Source organism: Callithrix jacchus, chromosome 9, assembly GCF_049354715.1.
Source record: "Callithrix jacchus isolate 240 chromosome 9, calJac240_pri, whole genome shotgun sequence".
Lineage (NCBI taxonomy): Eukaryota > Metazoa > Chordata > Mammalia > Primates > Cebidae > Callithrix > Callithrix jacchus.
This window is the reverse complement of record NC_133510.1, coordinates 133,810,317-133,837,698: the sequence shown is the minus strand read 5'-3', so window position 1 is coordinate 133,837,698 and position 27,382 is coordinate 133,810,317. Positions and strand designations below refer to the sequence as shown.

The window sequence follows — 27,382 nt, the reverse complement described above, 5'->3', positions numbered from 1 at the left end:
CGGCTACAAGACACCCTCCCTGAGGCATTACTAGGCGTATGTTGGTTTGGGTTTGGTTTTTGCTAAAAGTGGCAGAAAACCTAATTACACTGACATAAGCCTAAAAGGGAATGTATTGAAACGCAGCTGAAAAACCCAGGACTAGGTGTCTAGCTTCAGTAGCAGCTTGATCCAGGGGCTGCAGTAATTCCATCAGGACTTGGTTCCTCATGGCTCAGCGCTGCTCTCTGCAGTGCTGACTCCACCCCCAAACTCGCAGTAACGCCAGGCTAACGTTCCTACCTTGCTGGGCTCATGTCATGGAGATGGCTGACGGTTTAGTGTTCACTCGTTCCCACATCTATTCATTTCTTCAGTAGTGTGTGAGTATCTGGCGCGTACTCAACACTGTGCTAAGAGCTGTGTGGTTATCACCTCATCTAGTCCATTCAGCAAGCCCTTGGATTAGGGGATATTGTGATACCTACTTCACAGCTGAGTCAACTGAGGCTCAGTGAGGTCTAAGGAGCGTCCAAGGTTATTCAGCTGGTAAGAAGAGAGGCTGGGCCCTGGCACCCGCACAGAACCAGTGGGCAAATCAGATAAATACATCCGCTGATCTCCAGTTGGTTCTAGCTTTGTGAGGATCACCAATAGGTAGGTAGGAAATTAGGAATCTGTGTGGTGCTCGAGCACGGGTAGGGAGGGAAGACGATGGGAACACAGATGAAAGGTCCTGGAGGAAGGGCTTCCTGGGGAAGGGGCATCTGCCTGAAAGACAGTCGAGCCAGCTGTGTCGGGACAAGGAGTGTGGATCAGCCTTGCTGGGGAGAGCAAGAGTTAGGTCTGACCAAGAGGCCACAGGCTCTGTTTGAGATCTTGGAAGGAGTCGTTCATCATGGAGCGTGGAAAGGAAGGGTGGTGGCAACAGATGAACCTTGAGGGCTCAGCAGAACCAGGTCATGAGTGGCATGGCAGCCTTCACTCCGAGACTGGAGGGCAGGGGGACTTTAACAGGGGAGGAGCGTAGGTTTCCTTTTTCAAGTCGGCTGTGTGGAGAAGGCAGTGGGGGGCAGTGGAGTGGATGTCGGGGGCCCTGGTAGGAGAACGTGTGGGAGTGAGGTCAGGGGTGACAGAAGCTGGCTGTAGAGCGGGGGGTGGGTTGGAAGGGTGTTAAGATGTGTGCACATTCATCAGGTCCCTTTCAGATGTGAGGTGGGACTGCACCCCAGGGCCCTGTCTTTCCGTCTGGGCCTGTGCCTGATGCATGGAAAATCAGGGGTGCCTCCTGGGTTGCAGCATTCCATGCCAGCAGAGTGCTCTGGAGCTTCTCCCTCCCTCCGATGTGCAATCACTCGGCTGGTAGCTGGTTCGACAGCCCAGGTCCCAGGTGGGGATAATGAGCTGCAGACACAGGGCAGGTGCCACCAATGCACCCAGGTGTCTTAAGCTGCTGTGATCTGGGGATTATTCACAACCGCTGCGTAGTCCAGCCTATCCTCACTGCTACATATGCGAGGGTGGGAGAGAGGTGGAGGACTTCATTCAGCGTCTCAACACGTGTTTCAGTCATTCCTTGGCCGGACGCGCTCCTGGGTGCTTAGAATACCATAAGCAGGTCCCTCCCCTCCTGACCATCTGACGGGGACAGAGGTAGGTCCAGGCATTGGCCTGCCTGGCTTGTGGTTTTCTGCGGTCACAACCATGAGCCTATGCAGCGAGTGTGGAGAAGATGGACAGCTGGGCTGCCTGAGGCTGGAACAAAGCAATCTGCTGAAAGACGAGTCCTTAATTCTCAAGAAACATCAGTGCAGGCAGGAGCAGCAGGATGACAGCACAGAGGGGATGGGCCCCATCTGGCTGGTGCCCTGGGACAGGGGAGAGCAGAGGATGGGCCAGGGGAGCTGGGCTCTGTTCCCTGGCTGGGGGCTTCTCATCTCTGAGTCTTGGCTCATTTTTTTGTGCTCTGGATTCTGTGACTTTATTAATGTGCCGGAGACCCTGTTGTTATTGGAAACAGAAGATGATTCCTTCACAGGTAGAAAGAGTCAGCCGGGTTTGGTGGCTCACAGCTGCCAGCCCAGCACTTTGGGAAGCTGAAGTGGGTGGATTACTTGAGCTCAAGATCAACTTGGTGACGCAGTGAGATGCCATCCCTACAAAAAAATATTTCTTTTAAATTAGCCAGGCCTGGTGGTGAGCACTTGTAGCCTCAGCTACTCGAGGAGGCTGAGGTGGGAGGATAGCTTGAGGCTGGGAGGTCGAGGCTGCAGTGAGCTGAGATCTCGCCATTGCACTCCAGCCCGATGACAGAGTGAGACTCTGTTTTTTAAAAAAGTCCTCTTTAAAGAGAGGCAGGTCTCCTCGGACTGGATGCTGTTACTTGCTGGACCAATACATGGCTTGTGGTGTGAGGTGGAGCGGGGCTCACAGCCCCGGAGCCGGAGACGTGGGTGTGGTTGTGAACCTGCCTCAGCTGATTGATGGGGAGCTGTAGCAGGTGGAGGACTGGAGCTCCGAGGGCTTTGATGAGGACTGGGTGAGACTGGGCTAGGAAACCTTAAATCCGAGCACTCCGGTACAGGTGAGCTTTTCCTCTGGCGTCCTCACTCTACGTTTCTTGCTTCACATTCCTTCCCAGCGCTTCTGTCTCCTCTCTCCTTGGATGCAGCTCGAGAGAACAGGTGGCATTTCCCACCCGCCTCCCCATCTCTGCTCCCAAGGATATGTAATTCTGTGTCATGTGTCTCCAGGACAGTTGATGTGGGATGGGGAGACTCGGGGGGAAGAGAGCAACTGAGGAAAGGAAGGTGGTGGTTCCAGAGGCTCAGAAGGCCGGCACTTGTCCCCCCCGCCGTGACTCATTGTGACAGGCGTGCTGTGCCAACCGCTCCCATTCGCAGATTGAATTACCATCCTATTCAGCTGACACAAAGCAGTTCCTGGCCGGCTCGGGCAGCCCATGAATAAGTAAATAGCCTTCCAGCCTGGTGCCGTGCACAAACATCTGAGGCTTGGAGAGGCTGGCGTTCACCGGGACGGGAAGCCGGGCTGGTGGGGAGGCCTGGACCTGTCTGTCTGGTCCACTAGACCACAGATCTCTGGAGCCTTGTAAGTACCTGCTTTTGGGGCTGGAGAAAGAGCCCAGTGGGTTAATGAGATGTAGCTTAGACACAGATGGGAAATCCACGACCTCCTAGGCTGCTGGCTGGAGAGCAAGGGCTGTTCTCTGGACTGAGGTGGGAAAAGGCATTTCTAGCCCCGGGGTCCGGTTTTTAAACCTTTGGGTCTTAATTGCAGCTCAAGTCGCTGTTACTGCCCCGTGGATATTTCGTTCCAAGTCTGTCCTCAGGCCCTGTTTTGGGCTAGAAAGGACCTTTATTCCCTGGGGTGAGTTTGGGTAAGTTGTGGACGGGATGTGGCTCGGGGAAACGCAGCGGGTTTAACCTGCCTGAGGGCTGCGTGTTCCCTTACTTGTCCCTCCAGCTTTCCCCCCTCAGAAATCACTGTTCTGGTGGGAGCAGGTTGGTTTTGCCACCGTGAGCGTCACAGAACTGGCATTAGAAACAGCGTCTAGTCAAAGGTGCGAAATCTCAAGTGGAAACTCCGACGCTGTGTTTGATCTTTGTGCGGCAGTTTCTGTTCCTTGAGCTCAAAGGATGACACGAGTTGAACGTCCTTTAGATGATGACTATAACCAGACAGTGGATGTAACTGCAGCATTTAATTGGTTGTAAGTCCGCCGTCCGTTGAGATCATATGTGGTAGGGATGTGAGGGCGCTCACTCCGGCCTAAGACCCGGGGGTTCCTTTTTAATTTCTTCTATATCGCGAGAACCTTGCAGTAAACAGGTGAAATGAACTGCGTCTGTGCCCAACATGAAACAGCTCTTCCCTCGTGGCGGAAGGCATGATTCTGTGCCCCGTGATGAAGATGTTTCTGGGGCAGAGCAGGTGGCTGGTGTTTTGTGTTGCCTGGCATTTGATGGCGGCAGTAAAACGCGCATCAATTAATCATTGTTTTTGTCTTCCTCTTTGCCTAAATGGCTCTGCTAATTAAAACTTCGTGGAAAGTGGTCTTTGAGCTCTGTACTGAATTTTACTTGGGCTCCTTAGGGTCGCTTATGCACAGCCCCACAAAGCCTTTAATCTTGCTGGACCACTTTTGAATTAATGATCATCCTACTTCACAGGTAACCAAACGGAGTAGTTTTTCATGTCCTATAACCATTAGCAAGCTCTCCAGTCAGCCCGGTGAGATATTAGAGCCTGTTAGCCTCTTTAACGATTGAGCAGGCCGAGCAGAGGGCAGGAGGGGTCCAGAGCAAAGCTGGTTGAAAGAGCGCAGCCCCGGAGCCCGGGAAGATGAGGGAGAAAGCAGTGGATTGTCTTACTCTGTGCCGCGGGCTCCGACGTCACTACATGCACCGAGAAGCCGGGAATCATTGCCCCACCTAAAATTTTTTCTTCTTTAATAGAACTGGAAAAAAAATAGACATAACGTGCCGATTATCATGACTTCTGTAATCTTGTTTATTCATGTTATTCTTAACGATTTCTCTGAGAGAACATGATTCCTCAGAGGCGCAGGATAGGATGTGTGTTGGCAGAGGTAAGGACTCGGGTGGTTGCATTACGAGGAGGAGGTGTGATGACCAGTGCCTCTGCCTGCAGGGATCTCACTGGAGGTCTCCGCCTCCAGCCCACCTGACCCTGGTTAGAAACATCCCTGTGCCTTGCATTGTTTACCGAAACCATCCCACAGTGAAGCAGGTGGACCCGTGGTGTTGCATCAGGTGATTTTTAGAAGACGTATAGACTTTTTGAAATGTTTTTATCTGACAGTTGTTTGTTTCTTGTAGTTTAAGGAGAAGACATAAGCACATCAAGGTAATGTGATAGTGTAAGGTCTCCCTTGAGACCGATTCGTAGAGGAAGACTTCAGTGAGTTTCCAAACTAGACAGCATGCTTTCTTTTGTGCTCCAACAGTACTTTTTAACTTGAAGGGGCATGCATATAATTTGAAAACTCAAGTGCGTAAAGGTTTATGAAAAAAATTCTCCTGCTGTCTCCTCTTTCCTTACGCAGTCCCTCAAGCCCGCTTTCAGTGTTTCTAGTGGTTTTCTTCTCGAAGCTCCTAATACTAAAAATTGCCTGTACTGTGCCTTTTTTGACTTGCCAATTTTCCTAAGTCAAAAATATTAGCACTTTCCGGGATGATGGACAAGCGGTTCTCGAAGGGCTTGGAGTGGGCAGTTTTGCCTTTCAGGGTTGGTGTTGGAGATGCTTCTGTTTGTCATGATTCAGGGAAAAGCGTGTGCTACTGGCCTCTGCGTGCTGCTGGCGGGGATACAGCTCAGTGCCCCATAGTGCCCAGGAGGAGTTATCTGGCCCCAAACCTTACTCTGCTGAGGTTGAGAAGCTCTGTGGTAGCTGAAGATTAGATTCCCTCCCCGAATCTAGGCACATGGTTAAACTGCTACTATTTAAGTGAACAATTAGTCGTCACGTCGTCGTTGTGTGTATACTGTTAGCGGCAGCACCAGTTAGTGGCTGCGATTACATTGTTTTCATTGAACGGCGTTTTAGCTTTCCTGGCGTTATTAATAGCCTGGTTTTCAGTTGTGCCTTTGCAATCCACATATTAAAAACTCTTCTCCAGTTCTTCCTAATATCAGAAGCTTTTCTTGAGTCTCTTTTCTCCAGCGTTATTATTTCTAAAGCCCTTTGTGGTCTTGTTTCAAACCAATTGCTGGAGAGCTAAGGCTCAGTCTGTCACCTTGGAATCCTTCTCTATCCCTGTTGGGTAGGGTTTGCTGTTTCTGCGATTCTGTGGCTTTGCCTTTTATCTTCCTTCCCACTCGTTATTCTGCAGCACATCTTCCAGTCATTTCCTAAGAAGGAACACGCCGTGGAGGTACATTTTATGAGTCTTCGCCTGCCTGGAAATCGCTCTACTCTGTCCTCACACTTGATTGACAGCTTGTTTGGGTATGGAATCTTAAGCTGGAAATAATAGTTGATCAGAAGTGGTTTTTTTTTTTTTTTGAGATGGAGTTTTGCTCTTGTTGCCCAGGCTGGAGTGCAATGGCGTGATCTCGGCTCACTGCAACCTCCATCTCCCAGGTTCAAGTGATTCTCCTGCCTCAGCCTCCCGAGTAGCTGGGATTACAGGTGCGTGCCAGCACACTTGGCTAATTTTTGTATTTTTAATACAGACGGGGTTTCACCATGTTGGCCACACTGGTCTCGAACTCCTGACCTCGTGATCCGCCTGCCTTGGCCTCCCAAATTGCCGGGATTACAAGCGTTAGCCACTGCAACCCAGTGAACCGGAATTTTAAAGACATTCTGTTGGCTTCCAAGATTGCTGCTGAGAAGTCTAATGCCCTAACCCATTCTTTTCCTTTTCAAAATTCTATCTCTTCCTTCTAATTGCTATGGGAAGCATTTGGGGCCTCCTCCTTATCGTTCACCTTGTGGAATCTCATGGTACTGTCTGCTTTAGGTCTGTTTTCATCTATCTGGCAGAGCACACATGAGATCCTTTGATCTGGAACATGTTCTCCTGTTTTCCTGACAATTTTCAATTTCTCATCTATGATTCTGGGCAGTTTAAAAATTCTAACAAAACAGAAGTAAAGGAGTTTCTGATATTTTGATTGTTTATGTCAACATGAAGGTCTAGTGATAGATAACCCAGGAATTTTTGTTTTTAAACATTTGGTGGCCCAGATGGGAATTCTCTAGGAGTTTGCTCTGTGTAGCATGCTTGCTGGTTTTTATATTAATTTTTATTAATGAAGTTGACCTATTATAACTCTTTCTGTAATTGGCTGGGCATCAGTCAGCCAATTGTTACTATTTTCTCTTCTGAAAACCTTATTGGTAAAAGTTAGACCTCCTGGATTGATAGTTTCCTTTTCCCTTTAATATTTTCTAGCACTTCGGGAGATTTCTTTATCATCCAAATCTGCCATTAAAATTTTTTATTTCAGCAACTCTCGTTTTCATTCGCAAGAGTTCTTTTTGTCCTTCGTTGGTCTTTGTAGCTTCTTGCTAACTTTTATGTGCTTTCTGAAGATGCTCGATAGAACCGTTGCTTTTTTTTCAAGCTTGTTTTCGTTGCCTGCATGATCTCTCTCTCCTGGGTTTTATCGTTGTGTTCTTTTACTCTTCCACATTAGAGGTTTTTTTAAATGAAGCTGTACGCCTTGGTTGAGTGGGTTTGGAGCACAGCCTTGACAGGTTGGGGGAGGTCTGTGGTGAGCTCACTCCAGGGTGTCTGTGAGGGGCGATCATTTTGTTCTAGAAACTACTAAGGCGTGGTCTTTGCTCTTGGACTGTAGTTTTCTACCAAAACATTTCCAGTTTCCTGCCTAGTTTGAAGGCGGTGTGGGGCAGCATCCACCTACATGCCTAATGCATTGGGTCTGGGGAGGGGGTATCTGCAGGAAGACTGTCTCATTTCTGCTTTCGGTGTAAAAGCACTTGACTATTATGACCGCTACCCACTACCTCTGAGCCCTGGCTCCCTCATTAAACATCTCTAGAAAATAAACTTCAGTCTCCTGCCTAGATGTCTTTCTCTCACAGACCCTTGCACAAAATTCTAAATCCTATGAAATTCTGGCTTGAACTAACATTATGCATGCCTGTTCTGGCCTTCCCTGTCAGACAGAGTCCTGGAGGCCTTGATCTTACTCGTGCTTGGGCCTTACAGCTGTCAGGAACTTCGCAGGTGCTCAGAAAATTGAAATTACTAAATTGAAATACTAAATTACTAAATTGAAATACAATGTATTTCAATTTGAATTTTGGCCATGCAGATGGTTTTTCAGCTCCAAGTTCTAGGATAAAACCTCATTTGCTTTTTATCCTTCCTTTCACCCCTGCTGGTTCATACAGACACAGGATTCTAGCAAGCTTTTTGATAAAACCTAAGTTAAATTATCTTCTTATTTGGTGATTCTGAGCAGGTTAATAACTCTTTTAAACAGAATAGAAGTAAAGGAATTTCTGATATTTTGACTGTGTATGTCAACATGAAGGTCTGCTGATAGACAGGAATTTTTGGTTTTGGGTATTGGTGGCCAAGGTGGGAATTCCACAAGAGTTGACTGTGTAGCACGCTTGTTGGTTTTTATATTGCTTTTTATTAATTAGTTTATCTAAAATAGCTCTTTCCGTCATCGGCTGGGCATCAGTCACATCTTGAGAGTCAAGGGTGTGTGCAGTGTGAGCGCTGATACTGACTTGTGTCCTCGGTTCTGTGCCTCTTGTCTGTCCAACCTGGATCATTAGCCCTTAGTGCATTTCTCCTGCAAATTCCGGACCTTGAATGTCTGCTCAAGGAGTCATGAAAGCTTTGTGTCAATTTGCCTTGTTCTGTACCAGGACATTTGGTTGAAGGGAAAGAAAAATCTCAGGCAGGGAGGACCATGAGTTCAGTTTCAGATGTGTCCCTCACTCAGCCCTGAGTGTTCTGAACTGGGAAATGGTAGCAGAATTCCTGCCTCTCCCTCCCTCTTAGGCATTAAGGAAGGTGGGGGAGACAGAAAAGCCAACTTGCAAGTCATTCTTGGTGACAGAAGATCGTGTCTGCTTCTTCCTGCAGCTTGGAAATTACCGCTACACCTGAAGCCTGCAGGTGCTGAGGCCACATTCTCTCAGACCCAAGCTTCGGGAGGCCCCTGGGGAAATTTCCCACTTTGTGTCCTGAGACCAGGAAGTCAGCAGAGAAACTCTGTGGTAAGTCACGCCTTCTTTTCTCTGAAGCATTCCTCTGTGTCCGTTAGGGGTTGTGTCTGTTCTTTCACGGCTCGCTGATTCATTCAAGGCATATTTATTGAGGGCCAACTGTATGTCCGCGAGTTAAGAGAGGGCAGAGTGGTAAACAGAGCAGGTGTGGTCTCTACCCTCACGGAAAGAGGCACATCATGGGGAATAGCCGTGCAAAGGCCCCGAGGCAAGAAATAACTTGATGCATGAAAATCTGGGTGTCTGGAGCACTGCTGGGGACAGGTGGACAGGGCAGTTAATTCAGGAGCCTAGGGCAGGCTGTGCTAGAGGATGGATTCTAAATCTTAAGAACAATGGAAGGAGAGCAGTGATTGATTTTAGGTGGAGAGTGGCATCTCATTTTTATTTTAATAAGATCATGCCCAGTTTTGAAGGGAGGTGGAGGTAAGCATGGGAGCAAAGAGGATTAGGTGGTGACCGTAAAGTCCAGTTGACTGGCAAGAGCGGCCTGTACCAGGACGGTGGTGGACGTGAGGGTCACTGGGGAGGTCAGGACCTGCTGGCTGTTGTGATATATTGGGTGGGAGGGAGTGTGAGGGGGTGACAAACCCGGCCTTCATAGTTTTGGCATGGGCTGCGTAGCAGAAGGGGAGGACCATTTCCTAAGATGAGAAAAACAGAGAGAGCAGCAGAAGTGTGGGGAGATTCACATTCAGGTTTGCATGGAAGCCCAGTTTTGAATCTGAGTTACCTGGTTGACACCTAAATACAGGGAAAAATCTGTAGTTCAATGGCCAGGTTCAGCATTCAGGAAAGAAATCTAGGCTGGCTTCTTCATTCCTTGTGAAATGTTTGGTTTGAGGTCCCATGTGCAGAGGTGTGATCTGAACTCAGGGCAGTAGTTCACTGTGTGATCATGAGACAATCTTGGGTGCTAAGAACAACAGCTCCTTTCTGTTACCAAAGGTTTTCAGTCCTGAAATGGCTGGCCAGGCACTGGGGGCGGTGACTACTCCACCTGCATTTGATCGTGCAGCAGAAGGTGAACCAGCCAGACCTTTGGTGCCCCTGCTTGGGTGTGGCATTGCCTTTGATAGCAAATGAGTCCGAGTCTCAGATTCCAGTAAGCATGGTGCTCATGGAGGAGATGGTGATGATACTGGCAGTAGTTCCGGTGATGGAGGAGATGGTGGTGATGCTGGTGGTAGTGGTGATGGAGGAGATGGTGGTGATGCTGGTGGTAGTTGTGATGGAGGAGATGTGGTGATGCTGGTGGTAGTGGTGATGGAGGAGATGGTGGTGATGCTGGTGGTAGTTGTGATGGAGGAGATGTGGTGATGCTGGTGGTAGTTGTGGTGATGGGGGAGATGTGGTGATGCTGGTGGTAGTTGTGATGGAGGAGATGGTGGTGATGCTGGTGGTAGTTGTGATGGAGGAGATGGTGGTGATGCTGGTGGTAGTTGTGATGGAGGAGATGGTGGTGATGCTGGTGGTAGTTGTGATGGAGAAGATGGTGGTGATGCTGGTGGTAGTGGTGATGGAGGAGATGGTGGTGATGCTGGTGGTAGTTGTGATGGAGGAGATGGTGGTGATGCTGGTGGTAGTTGTGAAGGAGGAGATGGTGGTGATGCTGGTGGTAGTTGTGATGGAGGAGATGTGGTGATGCTGGTGGTAGTTGTGGTGATGGGGGAGATGTGGTGATGCTGGTGGTAGTTGTGATGGAGGAGATGGTGGTGATGCTGGTGGTAGTTGTGATGGAGGAGATGGTGGTGATGCTGGTGGTAGTTGTGATGGAGGAGATGGTGGTGATGCTGGTGGTAGTGGTGATGGAGGAGATGGTGGTGATGCTGGTGGTAGTGGTGATGGAGGAGATGGTGGTGATGCTGGTGGTAGTTGTGATGGAGGAGATGTGGTGATGCTGGTGGTAGTTGTGGTGATGGGGGAGATGTGGTGATGCTGGTGGTAGTGGTGATGGAGGAGATGTGGTGATGCTGGTGGTAGTTGTGGTGATGGAGGAGATGGTGGTGATGCTGGTGGTAGTTGTGATGGGGGAGATGGTGGTGGTGCTGGTGGTAGTTGTGATGGGGGAGATGGTGGTGATGCTGGTGGTAGTGGTGATGGGGGAGATGGTGGTGATGCTGGTGGTAGTTGTGATGGAGGAGATGTGGTGATGCTGGTGGTAGTGGTGATGGAGGAGATGGTGGTGATGCTGGTGGTAGTGGTGATGGAGGAGATGTGGTGATGCTGGTGGTAGTGGTGATGGAGGAGATGGTGGTGATGCTGGTGGTAGTGGTGATGGAGGAGATGTGGTGATGCTGGTGGTAGTGGTGATGGAGGAGATGGTGGTGATGCTGGTGGTAGTTGTGATGGAGGAGATGGTGGTGATGCTGGTGGTAGTTGTGATGGAGGAGATGGTGGTGATGCTGTGGTAGTTGTGATGGAGGAGATGGTGGTGATGCTGGTGGTAGTGGTGATGGAGGAGATGGTGGTGATGCTGGTGGTAGTTGTGATGGAGGAGATGGTGGTGATGCTGGTGGTAGTGGTGATGGAGGAGATGGTGGTGATGCTGGTGGTAGTTGTGATGGAGGAGATGTGGTGATGCTGGTGGTAGTTGTGGTGATGGGGGAGATGTGGTGATGCTGGTGGTAGTGGTGATGGAGGAGATGTGGTGATGCTGGTGGTAGTTGTGGTGATGGAGGAGATGGTGGTGATGCTGGTGGTAGTTGTGATGGAGGAGATGGTGGTGGTGCTGGTGGTAGTTGTGATGGGGGAGATGGTGGTGATGCTGGTGGTAGTGGTGATGGGGGAGATGGTGGTGATGCTGGTGGTAGTTGTGATGGAGGAGATGTGGTGATGCTGGTGGTAGTGGTGATGGAGGAGATGGTGGTGATGCTGGTGGTAGTGGTGATGGAGGAGATGTGGTGATGCTGGTGGTAGTGGTGATGGAGGAGATGGTGGTGATGCTGGTGGTAGTGGTGATGGAGGAGATGGTGGTGATGCTGGTGGTAGTGGTGATGGAGGAGATGGTGGTGATGCTGGTGGTAGTGGTGATGGAGGAGATGGTGGTGATGCTGGTGGTAGTTGTGATGGAGGAGATGGTGGTGATGCTGGTGGTAGTTGTGATGGAGGAGATGGTGGTGATGCTGTGGTAGTTGTGATGGAGGAGATGGTGGTGATGCTGGTGGTAGTTGTGATGGAGGAGATGTGGTGATGCTGGTGGTAGTTGTGATGGAGGAGATGGTGGTGATGCTGTGGTAGTGGTGATAAAGGAGATGGTGGTGATGCTGTGGTAGTTGTGATGGAGGAGATGGTGGTGATGCTGGTGGTAGTTGTGATGGAGGAGGTGGTGGTGATGCTGGTGGTAGTTGTGATGGAGGAGATGTGGTGATGCTGGTGGTAGTTGTGGTGATGGAGGAGATGGTGGTGATGCTGGTGGTAGTGGTGATGGAGGAGATGGTGGTGATGCTGGTGGTAGTGGTGATGGAGGAGATGGTGGTGATGCTGGTGGTAGTTGTGATGGGGGAGATGTGGTGATGCTGGTGGTAGTGGTGATGGAGGAGATGGTGGTGATGCTGGATGCATTCATTTTCCATAGAAGGCAGAAAGGATGTGATGTGAAGCCTGTTTCCAGTGTAGGACACGCACTTGGTAATCATTGTTTGTCATTACAATAGAGTCACTAATCATCACTTAATGAGTAACAGCAGCATCCTGGGAGGTGGGTAACATTCCTGGAAAATACTTCAAAACCCTTTAGTTTTCATTGCTGTAATGATTTCAGTTTCTTCAATCATTTATGACAGTGTGTTTATCTGTATGCCCTAAAGAGACAAATTGTGTCATTAAGAGCACTTCCAAAGGTGTGTTTCAACTGAGTGGTGTGGGTTATTATACTTGGCCCGTGGGATACAGAAGCCAGTCTGTTGTCCTAGAGATCACAAGCAGATTATTTTGAGGGCTTATTACTTTTTCGATGTTTTTAAGTTTGGTCATTCTGGGGTTGGAAGGTGCAGCGTGGAGTGCTGTATATGTGTGTGAGTCTTTCCTATATTTGGAACGAGCTGGTCTTTTTTTTGATAGATTGTTGGCTGCTTGGAATTGCAGATGCATCAGTAAGTTTTGCATTTAAATTTAGCTCTTGTTCTCACTCTAGAAGGGAATGGAATCTTTGAAGTATTTCACCGTGGAGAGCAATGAGAAAATAGGTCCTCATGACTGTTTGAAGGAGTGGGTCTAGTTGGTGAGTCTGAGGTGGGCTGCACTTTGACTTGGAAGAGGAGGCTCTGTGTGAGTAACTCCAGTTACTCACAGAATAATTGTAACCTCTCCAAAGGCAGCACTTCCCGTCTAAATCCACAGTGACCATTCTCAACAGCGCTGTTGTTTCTGCCTATCCAGGCAGGCCTTAGCATATCAGTAAAACATAGTAAGATGCTTATTCACAGAGCCGAGTAGAATCAGTTGTATCACCATTGACTTTCACAGGGGTTGTAAGTATCTGTGAGCAGCATTAAAGTTATGCTCATTTCAAAATTGCTGCAAGAGAATAATTTGAACACGCCTAGTATAAAAAAGATTAATGTGTAAGGTGACAGATATCCCAGTTACCTTGATGTGACTTTTACACATTATATGGGTGTATCAAAATATCACATGCACCCCCAATAATATGTCCATCTATTATGTATCAATTTAAGAAACCCAAATATATCAGCCAGCGTGGTGGCTCACGCCTATAATCCAAGCACTTTGGGAGGCTGAGGCCGGCGGATCATGAGGTCAGGAGTTTGAGACCAGCCTGGCCAACATGGTCAAACCCCGTTGCTACTAAAAATACAAAAATTAGCCGGGTGTGGTGGCATGTGCTTGTAATCCCAACTACTCAGGAGGCTGACGCAGGAGAATTGCTTGAACCAGGGAGGCAGAGGTTGCAGTGAGCTGAGACAGAGCCACTGCACTCCATTCTGGGCAATAGAGCAAGAGTCTGTCTCAAAGAAACCCAAACATAATCCTAATAAAAGTGAATTAAATCAGTACAGCAGAAGAAAAGAGAAAATTATTTTACCTTGTCAGATTTGAAGGGCAATAGGTACTCACTGAAAAAGGCACATCTCTGAGATGTGTAAAGTAAAACATTCAAGTCTCCCGTAAATATTTCCTGTTCCTGATTTCCATGGAGAATCATTATTAAGAGTTTGGCGTTTCTTTTCAGAATTCTCAGACCTTTCCCCACGCATACACAAATATACACACAAATACAACACCTTCTTGTGAAATAGTTGCAGGTGCATAGACAGAAGCGGATGGTGTACACAGTTCTACATGTACATGTCCAAGTACACATATAACCTCCTCTGCAACTTTTAATTTTCATTACTTATGCACTAAATTTGTATATTTAATTTGTAAAATCTCATGTGTCTTGACTCTTGTACCAGGCTAACCACTGTCTTCAGTTTGGTCCTTCCGGATGTATACAAACATACGTGAAACTGCATCCTATAATTTTGTATGTGCTTTAAAGAAAACGGTATTTTTCTGCAGATTAGTATTTTCCATTTCCAGAACATTTCTCAGAGACCTTTGCCTGTTACTTCCTGTGCGTACGTTGGCACCCGACCTCAGCTTTGTAAATCGCTGTGTATCACCCAGCAGTGTAGCTGTACCGAGTGTCTTGGTGTGGGCTTTCTCAGAGCATGCCCAAGGTAAGGATTCTAGTAAAAGTGGCCTCACAGGGAGGTGACCCCAGGAAATTTTGGGAGGGGAGTGTGGAAGTGAGACAGGGAAGGGCAGGAAGTGAGTAATGGGTATGTGTTATTCAGCCAGTTGCCACTGTGGGCGGTGGGGGCTCAGTCCTGCTGTAGAACCTCTGGAGACTGCGGTATATGCCGTGGGATTATTTGCTCGTGGGATGAGGGAACTGGGGTGTTTATCCACCAGTGCTCTCCGTTTGGCTGAGGTAGTCTTGCAGGTGCATGGAGGCTCCAGCATGCCTTGCTTGCCCTGCATGTAGGCAGGCTTGGGTCTCAGCTAGACTGAGCCCTCAGGCACAGAAATGCAGGTGTTGGTTGTAACCAGCTTGGTGTGCATGGAGTTGAGCGCTAAGGGGTTGTGGGTGGCAGCTCATGCCCACTGAAGGCACTTGCTGCTGTTGATGAACAGTTGTGCTGTATGTAGATACACACATAGATGACAACACTTACCTGTCCCCTCACCATGGGACCGCATTTGCCCATGCTACCTGTGTACATTACTGTCGAATCTGTGCAGATGTGCTTCTATTTTGGAGGTTGGGGGCAAGGGGAGGGGGAGCATTAGGGCAAATACCTAAAGCATGTGTGGCTTAAAGCCTAGATGATGGGTTGATGGGTGCAGCAAACCACCATGGCACATGTATACCTATGCAACAAACCTGCACACTCTGCACATGTATCTCAGAACTTAAAGTAAAATTTAAAAAGTGCTCTATTTGTATAAGTGTTGAAATATGTATGAAAAGCTAAAAGGGAATATGTGTATGTGCTCATAATCTGCTTTTAAAATTCAATAATGCATTATGGAATTACCTCAGTGTTCAATAGTTACTTAGTAGTTAGTTTACCGTAGTTTTACATGCGTCTGTGTGTGTGTGTCTGTGTCCAGCAACTGGACTTTGTACACTACAGGTGCTCGGCAAATATTTGTTGAGATAAGAAAACACTGATACTAAAAGGCAATGGTGCCACCAGTACCCCCGGACCTTGGTCCGCACCGTCTGTGCTTTCATCTTCCCTGTTAGATGAGTCCTGTTGTTCCGACCTCCAGGGCGTGGTAGGCAGGAACTGTTGACTCCGTGCCATGAGCTCTGGGAACAGAGTTTACATCTAAGCGTTGGGCAGGCTCAGAGAGAAATGTTGTCATCTTTGCCTTTGTGGAGAATCTTGTGACTATCAGCCTGGTGGACGCGTTGCCTAAATCTGCCAACTGACCCGATATTTCCAAGAGTGTTGTACAGGCAATAAAATAGACAAAAGCAATCAACAAACCCTAGCTAGCTACGGTCATGTATTCATTAGAAAAAAGACAATTATTAGGAAAAATGTAACAAGTAGGCCAGGTGCAGTGGCTCATTCCTGTAATCCCAGCACCGTCGGACGCAGAGGTGGGAGGATCTTCGTGTCCGGGCGTTTGGGACCAGCCTGGGCAACAAAGTGAGACTCCATTTCTGTTATAAAATATATATTATATCCGAATATATAAAATACTGGTGAATTATATATACAATTAGTGAACAGCAAATTTATCTCTGTAAAATAACTAGTGAATTACCAGTAGTTTTGTTAGTCATATATGGTTTCCTTTTTCAATATAATTATGTATGTAAAACACACAAGCTCATTTGAAGAAAGAGGGTCAGTTAATAGTTGGCACAGAGTCGGCAGAGGTTATGATGTTTGGGGAATCCCAGTTACCCAGAACCTCCATGCAGCCCTGTGGGGGCCTTGGGGCTGCCCCAGCGAGCCATAGGCCACACCGTTACCCAGGACGCACCCCGAAACAAGCAGGCCTGCAAGTTCTGAGGGCTCATTTTTGGCCGGAACCCCAAGACTAACTGTCTCCACCTAATGTTATTTGTGCGGAAATGTCTAGTTAAAATGGCTCTTAATGCATTGCTCTTCCTGACTAAAGCAATTATGTGTTTTAAATTCCATTTTGTTCTGTTTTTATTTTTTAAAGTAGACAAGTCGACATGGAGTGAGCTCTGTTGGTATTGAAGCCTCAGTGCCAGTTACGGTCAGACGAGGCGCGAGCGCTGCCCTGGGCCTCTTGGGAAGTGTGTGTGCTGCTGGCCTGCAGGCCTCGGTACCGCCTGGTTCTGTGATGGCTCCAGGTTTACCCGAGAGGGCAGTGAAAGGGGAGAGCGCAAATGTGTTTGGCAAGAGCTTTGGAAATGGTGAGGAAGCAGTCACAGTTCCAGCTATGGCGCCCAGGTCTCCGTATCGTCCGTCTCACTCCTGTCTCTTGCAAGCTCGGGCCCCGGGACATGGTTTACTTGCTCCTGTTGTTGTGCAGGACAGAGATAGAGCTGCACGTTCAGAGGGGCCTTGGGGCTTGCTCTGCCCCGTGGTGGTGTGTTATGAGTGCTGTGGTCTTCAGATTTCAGACGAGAGACAGCTCAAACTAGCCTCAGCCAACATGGGAGTTACTGTCTGGTGTAATTGAAGAGAGAAGCTATTCTACCTTCAGGAATGGCTGGATCCAGGAACTCCGCTGATGTTTTGGGAATCTCCATTCTTTTCCTCTGTGTTGGTGTCAGTCTTTAATCAGTGTCCCACAATCGTGCACTTAGAGCTCACAGGCCTGGCGCTGTTTCTGCATTGAATTACCATATCTACAAGGACGCCCAGAAAGCCAGCAGGGCCGTGTATGACCATGGCCTGGGCGCCCTGCTTTTCTCTCATGGAAGGATCCGCCTGTAGTCCTTCACCCTAACCCTCACCTTTCAGAAGACCCATCTCCTGAGCCTGGCGACTGAACTCAAGGGTTTCCAACTCACCTAAGGTTACTTTCCACGTAGGAGGAAAGCTCCCAGGGGGCTGTATAAAAAACGAACATGCCCTCACTAAGGGATGACCTCTGCATCCTTACAGAGGTGTGTGCATGTTTTCAGGCCTTCCCATCCAGCCAGATCTCAAGGCAGGCTGCTCACCTGCCCCTGGCTAACGATGATGCCGAGGGCCTCCCACAGGCCTCCCAGCCACGCAAGTGCCACAGCCTGGAGTCCACGTCTGCAGGTTCCCAGGTGCTCACCACTGCTGGGTGGGGTGGTCGACTGCGGGTCACATAGAGGTAGGTCTTGTTGTATGTAAATTCTCAGTGCTGCAAAAGAAGTGGTACTTGAATATGAATTTCCTCAGCGAGGCAGTTTACGTCTATAGAAGGGGGCATTGCACAGGTGGAGCAATAGCGAGCACACACCTGGATGAGGGCAGGGAAGGGGTTCTTCCTCCTGAAGCAGGTTGCCCCAACTGCTGTGTCCTTCCTCAATTGGCTGGGGTTGGACTGCACAGTCTGAGCTAGTTCCCACTGGCTATTTTAAAGAGAGCAGGAGTCGGAGCCGGAGTGGCAGGGTGGGGAGTTTGGTGGGAAGGACAGTTACAGGACAGGGCAGAACAGGTGACCAGAGATGACTCAGGTCAAAGCAGGTGACCAGGCAGGTGACTGGAGCCGGTGACCGGAGCAGGTGACCGGAGCAGGTGACCAGGGCAGGTGATTGGGGCAGGTGACTGGAGCAGCAGGTGACCAGGGGAACAGATGTGAGCTACCTATTAGAACTGGTGGAAAAGGTTGTTTACTGAAACTACAAGGAAGTTACACTGTAAAATGCAGAATTAAAGAATAAGAGAGCGGAACACACGGATATACTGATTCTTTGAAGAGAAACTTGGGTTTCACCATATCTGTCTGTTATAGGTTGAGTGGCATTTCCCACAAAAAGGATGTTGGAGGCCCAGCCCCTCAAAATGTGGTCTTCCTTGGAGACAAGGTCTTTATAGAGGTGACCAACTTAGAGCGAAGTCACTAGGCTAGGCCTTAATCTGCTGTGACTGGCGTCCTCACAGAGAGGAGTGTTTGGATGCAGAAAACACTGGCAGGGACTGGGATGATGCTTCTAGGAGCCACGGAATGCCAAGAATACCAGCAAGCACAGAAGCCGGGAGAGGCATGGGCAGAGCCTCAGGAACCAGCCCCACCGACTCCCTGGCTTGGCCGTGTGGCCCCTGGTACCACGGGGCTGTGCACGTCTGTTGTTCAAGCCTCCTGATTTGTTGTACCTTGTCACAGCAGCTGGGGGAAACCAACGCAAGGTCTCTGGTTGTAAGCAGCTGAACCTGATGCTGGCCGCCTGAAGGGGCGGGCATGGGATTTGCCAGAAGGACCAGTGGTGAGGCCGTGAAGCGTCAGGGATTGGGAGCAGGCGTCAGGGAGGAGGAGAGCCTCGGGATGACCCGCCAGGGTGATGTGCCCCGGCTGCTGGTTCTTTTGTTTTCCTTGGGTCCCTCTGCTCAAGATTTAAATTTGAGGGGCTGATTGTTTAATTGGCACCCCCTTGGGTCTTGTGCCCATCCCTTGGCTGGGGAGGGTGAGGCACTGTAGTTGTCCTCGGCAGACCACTTCCAAAGCAGAGCCCGGAAGCTCTGGCCAGAGCTGAGCCCCTGCCTCGGAGACTCTTAGCAACCGTTGCCACAGGGGGTCCAGGAGCCTGCTTCTCTACATCAAGTCAAGTCTGCACAGCACGTATCAGTGGGCAGATATCAGCCCAGCGCTGCACACCTGCTCCATGTTGGCCCTCCATGTTCTCCCTGGCGCAAAGCACCAAGGACAACAGGCTGTCTGCAGGGCCACCTCTTTGCCGACACGATTCAGTCACTGTCCCTTTAGGCGCTGTGACCAGCTGTCCACCCCGGGCCTGTGCGGTCTCCAAGAGTTACCGGGCAATGGAGGCATTTGCTGCTGATAGACATCAGCAGAGAGCCGGCTCCAGCTCCCAGTGCAAACAGAAGGGCTTTGGTTAGCAGAGGAGGTTGATAAGGGACCGTGAGCACAGCTGGAGCTTCCTCTTTAACCTGGGGCCCGCGGTGTCTTTGCGGTCCCCTTGACGACAGGCCGTGCTACATTAGAGATCCACGCTAATCACTCGCCGTGGAAACGGTAACAAGTGCTTGTGCATTTCCTGTTTTGTGTGAACCTCTCCCAGACCCTTCATACGGAGCGGGGGCTTTCCAAACTCACTGCTTGATTTAGCATGGTAACTTACATGCATAATCTCCACTCTAAACTGGGAAGTTTTAGCTATCTTTGAATTTGAAGGGCCAGTTTCCCAAGGAGTAAAAAATAATCAATAATATGATTAGTAAAGAGCACACGTATTTCAGCCCTGGAAGAGATGAGGCAGTGACAGTGCAGTGACTGTCTCGCATTCACCCTCCCCCTGTACTCGTGTGCTCGTGGCCGGTGTGGTCCGGGAATGTGTACTTCACTGGGGAAGGGATTTCACCTTTGCTCACTTCCCACAAAGCTGCTCTGAAAATAGTAAGTGCAGAAGTTTGTTGAATAAATAACTGGATGATTGAATAAGGAACTGAGTGAGCAAATACTAACATAATAGGAAACCCTACTCCTTCAGTTTTGCCTATTTGGTGCCATAATTAGAAGGTTGCTTGCCACAGAGTAAGGGGTGTGTGTGTGTGTGTGTGTGTGTGTGTGTGTGTGTGTATTTCACATAGAAAGTCTGTCTGCAATAAAGCTGTTACCTCACTTCTGGCTTTTGGATAAAGACCCCTTTGTGATGAAAGTCCGGGGAGAGGGCCAAATATCCATCCTCCCTGCCACCCTCCATCCTTTCTTTCCTTCTTTCCTCCCTCCCTCTAGCTGGGCTGAGGCTCACGCTGTTAGCCAGACCCTTGCACAGCGGGTGCAGCCAAAACCTCTTCTCCATCCTTTTCATGCACAGTCTCCCACTTACACTGCTTTATGTTGCTGAAATTTTGACTTTAAGCTTATTTACATTACAAAGCTATAAAGACATTTCCGTCTAGGCACTTTTAAGGAAGGCGTTTTGCCTGAATCTCTTCCCGAGGAGTCTCCCACATGCCTTCAGGATGCTCGTTCAGGTGTGGCGGTGCAGCAGGAAGAGCCACAGAGCTCCTGTGAGCCCAGAGCATTCCCTAGAAAGGCGGCTGCACAGGCCCCTGGATGCGGCACACGCCATCCTCCCCACCTGCTGAACCCGGGACGTTTCAGGGAGGGCGAGAAACCTGAGACTGGAGGGAACCTGATCCTTTGGTCTTCACCAACAGGAAACAGCAGGAGGATTCCACTCTGGGCTCCTCGGACCCGGGCCCACGGAGCGAGATGAAGGTCCTACACGACAGCCAGTGCTGGATGCTGTCTTTAAAAAAGGACCATGAACACGTGTCACATTCTAATCTGATGTTCTCTGGGAAGAGCTTTCTGTGTTGACTTCATCAAACCGGGAGTGAATGTAATTAGAGGAAAGCCTGGAGTGCTGACCGTATGAGGCAGGAAGACAAAACATTCAGATTGAGCTATGGGCAAGCTGCTGAGGGGACTGGAGAACGCTGTTAACTCTTCACTTGAAAAATTGCTTTGGGGATCTGTGACTCTTAGGAGACTTCGATTTTCTTTCTTTCCTTTTCCCCTTTCTTGCTTTTTTTTTGGTGAAGATTAGGTCTTGGTATTTTGCCCAGGATGGTCTCAAACTCTTGGGCTCAAGTGATCCTCCTGCCTCAGCCTCCCAAGGTGCTGGGATTACAGGTGGGAGCCACCACACCTGGCCGAGTTAGATTTTTCTAAGTATCTTCGGGTTTTAAAGAGACCTGGTAATCTGAAAATCAGCTGATAAAATCAAAGTTTTCTAAAGACTGGACAAGATCCCCAAGTAGTCCAGACAACTGAGCAATTCCTGTTCTCCCAAATTAACTGGGATTCACGTGGCTCTGTGGATTCAGAACCGGGGTGCATCTGTGGACCTTTGAGGGCTGGAGGTGCTCGGCTGCTGAGCGTCAGATCAGGGACACTCGGATCTAACCAAGTCACCAAGTCTCTTGGTCACTTTCTGAAACTTCAGCCAAAGCGAGAACCAGCCCATCTTTGCGAAAGGAAAGGCCTCCAAGCCCTTCTCAACGCCTCCCGCTAAGCAGCCTCTAGCAGTGAGAAAGCCTGTCGGGAACCTACGTGTGGTTTCTGTGGGAGCCGTAACTGGCCTGGAGCCTGTGGGGCCAGAGCATTTACTGAACTCCCAGTCGGCGCCCCAGGGCAATGTGTGCTAGGAAAAAAATGGGGTCTGGTGAAGGGAGCTGGTGACTCACTCCTTCCGGTGAGGAGGGAGAGGAAATGTTGGCAAGAGGCAGAGGGCAGGGATGGTGCCGTCTGGAAGCGGATGGACCTGCGCAGCTCCCGGCAGGAGGGTGTGGCCTGGGCTTCAGTTCCCTGAGCCTTCACGTCCTTGTGTGCTGGATGGAGGCGGCAGCACTATCACAGGTCAGGGGGTTTGTTGGTGACAGTGAAACGCGGAAGAGACTGGTAGGGTCTCAGCACCAGGCCTGGCCCACAGGAAGCTCTCAGAACAGGAGACGTGAGGCTGGGGGTCTAAAAAATGAGAGATGGGGTGAGCTTCTCATCACTGGGACATGGAGGGCTCTGCAGAGGATGGGGCCCCAGCACTCCAACTTCAGGTCAGCAGCTGACACCAAGGCCCATGTTGTGGGTCCCACAGCCCACACAAGCAGTCCTCTAAAACCTTTCCTCTCTGCTCAGGCCTCTGGCAGAACTCCCCAGGCCTCTGTGCTGGAAACTAGTCACCCTGTGTCTTCTCTTTCCTGTGGTCCTGCTTGTGCCCAGACAAGCTCTTTGCTGGCTGCCACATGGAGATGTAGAAGGAGCTTGCCTGTCACTGGGAGAGACTCCTGAGCATCACACTGACTGGGTCTCGGGACACTGGTGTCTTCCGGCCAGTCCTGGGCTCTGCCTTGATGAGCTGGGAAGGCTCTGGCTTGGGAAGATCCCTTAACCTCTCGCTCACGCATTGCTTCTGACGATGGTGTCCTGACATCTGGGTGCTCAGTAGACATGGCTGATGGGTTGACCGACTTTTTCTATGCCTCAGTTTCCTTAGGTATTAAGTGGGTTTAAAAATAATCTTGCCTTGTAGACAGGTTTGAGGAGAAATCAACAAGCTCTCAAGAAGTGATTCCCAACTGTGGTTGCTCAGGTCATTCTGCACAGGCCTGAGCCAGGCGCCCTTCTGAAAATGACAAGAGCCAGAGAAGATGAGAGGAGGGAGAGACACATGGCGGAGGTAGAAATAAAGAAGGAAGGAGAGAGGAGGAAAGAGAAGAGGAGAAGCGAGCCACACAAGGGAGGAAGAGACAGAGACATTGGGGGAGGACAGCTGGGGTACAGAAAGGAGAGGAGAGCGGGGCACCAGACACAGAACATTGCATGCGTCTAGTCCTCTTCAGATGTCTAGGGATGAAAGGGGACACCGTGAACAGCTTCCCATTCATCTGGTGGGAAACGTGCAGACGGAATGCTGTGATCTGTGACATGAGACATCCTTGCTCTCGGACACAGCCCCAGCATGCAGAATTCGAAAGGGTGGTGTGCATGTGTGCATCTGACTGCTTCACCCTCCTGCCAGGCGGGGAGACTGGTGCCTGCCAAAGTGTGAAGCAAATGCTGTTGTCTGGACCACGTCCCCTCCCAGAGCAGGAGCGTCAGGGAGCCATCTAAGGGGAACACGGGGACTTCTCCAGGTAGCTTGTCTGGGTGGGTGCCGGGGCTTCCGAGTGTGATGGCAGGGGCTTGAAACCTGTGCCCACCACGGCAGGAAGATGCCCGTCACTGCTCGTGGAAAATGGTGCTGCTTAAAGTGATCGGGCATTGGTTTTCCAGATTCTCCTCTCCTAATTCTTATGCAGTATCAAGTTCCATGGCCCAGGTGAGCAATTCATGTCCCTCCACCCCTTTTTCCCTGTCTGTAATCAAAGATGAGCACCTGTATCCCCACAGCTAGGCCTTGGGGCTTTTTGGGTCTATTACCATGAGTCTAGGCCAGGCACGGTGACTCACGCCTGTAATCCCAGCACTTTGGGAGGCTGAGGCTGGCGGATCACTTGAGGTCAGGAGTTTAAGACCAGCCTGGCCAACATGGCGAAATTTCGTCTCTACTAAAAATACAAAAATTAGCTAGGCGTGTTAGCACTTGCTTGTAATCCCAGCTACTCCGGAGGCTGAGGTGGGAGAATTGCTTGAACCCAGGAGGTGGAGGTTGCAGTGAGTCGAGATGGTGCCACTGCACTGCAGCCTGGAAGACCCAGACTCGGTCTCAAAAAAGAATCTATATATGTATGTGTATATATGTATACACATGTATATATACACATGTATATTTTGTAGACATATACATACATGCTTCACCCCATCTCATACATGCATGTGTATATATGTCTATAAAACATACATGTGCATTTATACGCATACACATATAAACACACACACCTGCCCGTTTCCTGCCAGATAAATGAGGAGCTGTCCAAGGTGTCCCGTTTCGTACCTACACATCTGAAGAGAGCAAAATGCAGAAGTTACCAAAAATATGTATATAAAATATATAATAAAACATTTTATAAAATACATATCAAATGTATGTGTCTTGTATATATACGTTTGATTTTTTTTTTTTTTACTCAAAAATGTGTCATGAACATGTAGAATTCTAGCTTGTGATTCTGAATTGCTTCATTGTAGTCCACAGCACGGTTACACCAGTTTTATTTGACCACAGTGAAAAGATGTTCCTTTGCAAACCTGCAGGATTTACCCGTTTTTCTTTGCCTCATCAGTGCTGTGCTAAAGGTCTTCATGCATACGTTCTTATGTCTTTTGTTTTATGGAATCCATTTCTGGGACTCTCTGGGTCAAAATTTGTGTGTATATATATATTTTTGAGACGGAGTTTTGCTCTTGTTACCCAGGCTGGAGTGCAGTGGCGTGATCTCGGCTCACCGCAACCTCCGCCTCCTGGGTTCAGGCAATTCTCCTGCCTCAGCCTCCTGAGCAGCTGGGATTACAGGCACGCGCCACCATGCCCAGCTAATTTTTTGTATTTTTAGTAGAGACGGGGTTTCACCATGTTGACCAGGATGGTCTCGATCTCTTGACCTTGTGATCCTGTGTATATTTTTAATTACACCTCCGAGAGATTGCCTCTCAGAAAGACTCCGGGCACTGGCATTCCCACTGGTTCTGTATGGAGGGTCCTCCTTTTTCCCCATACCCCAGTGCTGGCTGTCACCACCACTCCTCAGCTTTTTCCCATCTAACACGTGAGGAGTGCTGTGTTGTTAGGGCATAGGGAATGTCGTCTGTCTGTTTACCTTGCTCACTGAATGTCTTCTGAGGGTGACAGAGGCTGAGTGCGAGGTTGGTAATTAATTTCGGTTTTCGCTGATTCCTGTGGGTGCTGCCCGAATGCATGCCAGTCCCTGGCCATGAGTAACTTGTTTCTTTCTTGTGCTCTTTAAGGAATGGGAACTGTGGCATTGATTGCCTCTGCTTCCAATCAGATAGTGTACGTGCAACTGTGTTACTGGATCTCGAGGGCTACCTAAGCATGAAGTGCAGGCCCGCCCTCTGTATCAGACGGGACTGCATTCAGCTGCAAGTAACAATGGAACCCGCTGACACGGCCCTGCAGAGACTGGGCTGGCTTTTCTCATGCAGGAAGTCAGAGGCCACCATGGCAGGGGTGGCCCGAGGGCTGGATGAAGCCTGCCTCCCTCCCTGTCTTCAGTCGTTGGGGTCCCATGGTGGCTGTGGTACCTCCTGGAATTGTACCTACATCCCAGCAGGAAGAATGGAAAAGGTAGACAAGGGCTGTCTCTTACTGAGACTGAGTCTTTTTTTTTTTTTTGAGACACAGTCTCACTCTGTTGCCCAGGCTGGAGTGCAGCAGCATAATCTCTGCTCACTGCAACCTCTGCCTCCCAGGTTCAAGTGATTCTCCTGCCTCAGCCTCCCAAGTAGCTGGGTTTACAGGTGCTTGCCACCACGCCTGGTTAATTTTTGTATTTTTAGTAGAGATGGGGTTTCACCATGTTGGCCAGGTTGGTCTTGAACTCCTGACCTTGTGATCCAACTGCCTCAGCCTCTCAAAATGCTGGGATTATAGGCGTGAGTCACCGTGCCCGGCCTGTGAGACTGAGCCTTTACTGAGGAGAGGAAGAACTCGATGCTGGGCCTTCCCTGCTTGCCTCCCAGATCCACCCTCTACCTTCTTCTGTGCCGTGCTCCGCCTGCGGGGTGGGGGCTGGGTGCGCTGGACTTCCTCACTCGGGTTCCCTTACCCTGTGGCTTCCAGGTAGTGTGGCCCATGGGGTTGCAACAGGAGCCTGGGGATTGTGGCAGCGGTATCTGAGGTTGCCCACTGGCCATCAGGTGGGGTGGTCACAGCTCCCACAGCTGCGAGTCCCTGGGGGTGGTGTCCCCGCCTTGCTGGCCCCTGCAGCCCATCAGTACAGCTGTCAACTCCCCCTCCATCCCGTCCCCTCAGTACTCACAAGACATGGCCTTTGTTTTGTCCCGGACTCTGACAGATGTGATTTTCCTAAGGACATGTGTGTGATCAAAAATGCCACCTAGTCATCCTTGCTGGCTGGGGGTGGGGGTGGTTTGGAAAATGTATACCAAGGAAGGCCAGGGAGAAACAGCTCGTGAGTGGGGTAACCCAGTGTCTAAGTGGACTGGTGCAGGTGGCAGTGATGGTGGACTGGAGACTGGATGGAGCCTGGGTCATCATCAGGGGTTACCTGGGAGGTTCTGGACTTGGGGGAAGGTGGAGGGAAAGGAGAAGCTGTTTTACCCATCCGGGCTCTTTATACTGCAAGTGACAGATCCCAGCTGAGTCCTGTAGGGTGTGTGCCTTGCTTCACCCCATGACGTCTAAGCCCAGTTTGAGGTGCCAGGGTCTGCATCCAGGTGAGCCTGGTGGCACCACATCCCTTGGTGGTGTTGGTGATGCCTGGAGGCTGGAGTCCACGTTAGTGGCCTGAGGCTGAGTTCAGGCTCTGCCACCGGTGGGCGGCGTGGTTAGAGGCTCAACACTCCTCGCCCCTGGCCCTTTTGAGGCCTCCCCTGTGAAATGAGGTGTTGGATAAGACTCTCCAGGGTGAAGCCACCTGTGAGCTGACCCTGTTAGACTTTAGAAATGAGGGAACTTGAAGGCTGAGTGGCTGCAGCTCACTGGGTGCAACAGCCTTGAGGGGACATGAGTTTCTGAGACATTGTGGGTGTTACTGGGGGGAGGTGACAGCAAAGTTAAAGCAGTAAAACTAGTTTTATGAGTCACAAAATGTTTGCTAGTCTCATGTACATTGCTAGGACACATTACCTAGTTTGTACCCTTTTGTGTTTGTTTATCAGAGATAAGTGTGTATTAAATCTATTAAGTATTACTCAAGCATGGAGAGGTTTTAAAACCACCTGACTTCTGGGGCCACACAGATGGTGGAGGCTTTCCCTTCAAAGTGCAGCCATCGGCCCTGGAGATGGAGCGAGACTGCATGAACAGAGGACCCTGGAGGCTGCCCTGGCAGGAGGCCCCAGAACGGGAGGCAGCGGGAGGAGCAGGCTTCCACCTGCCCCATGAGGGTTGACTTTGTGCCAGCTTGACTGGGTTGAGGGATGCCCAGAGAGCTGGTCACACTATTTTTGGGGGTCCCTGTGAGGGCGTTTCTGGAGGAGGTGAGCATTTGGATCAGTGGACTGAGTAAGGAATCGTCACAAATGTGTGAGGGCATCCTCCGACCCATCAAGGGCCCCCCGCAGAACAAAAGTCAGAGGAAAGGTGAACTTGCCCCTTCTGGAGCTGGGACTTCTGTCTGTCCTGCCTGCAGACGCTGCAGCTCCTGGGCCTCGCGCCAGCCCCTCTCCAGCACCCTACCCACAGTTGTCTCACCCGCAGCCTTGGGCTGGGAGTGATAACGTCAGCTCCTCCGGTTCTCAAGCCTGCAGTCTCAGACTGAATTCCCACCGTCGGCTTTCCCGGCTCTCCAGACGGCAGACAGCAGATCCTGGGACTGACTGGCCTCTGTAATC

The 27,382-nt window shown here is 49.9% G+C and overlaps 1 protein-coding gene across 47 annotated transcripts in view; it reads left to right on the top strand.

Moving 5' to 3' along the window:
- Positions 1-27,382, top strand: part of RIMBP2 (RIMS binding protein 2) — a 352,269-nt gene that overhangs the window by 81,671 nt on the left and 243,216 nt on the right. For 34 of the 47 annotated variants that reach the window (XM_078337752.1, XM_078337734.1, XM_078337728.1 and 31 more), the window contains one exon: positions 8,598-8,731. The exons of 1 other annotated variant lie outside the window; for it this stretch is intronic. Coding sequence is in view for 6 of the 46 variants with exons in the window: in XM_078337742.1 (XP_078193868.1) it covers positions 8,598-8,731 (134 nt within the window). In the remaining 40 variants the exon portion in view is untranslated. Of the gene's footprint in view, positions 1-2,974; positions 3,091-8,597; positions 8,732-27,382 lie in introns of those variants that run through there. 12 more of the 47 variants (XM_078337729.1, XM_078337753.1, XM_078337761.1 and 9 more) reach the window with 1 other exon arrangement.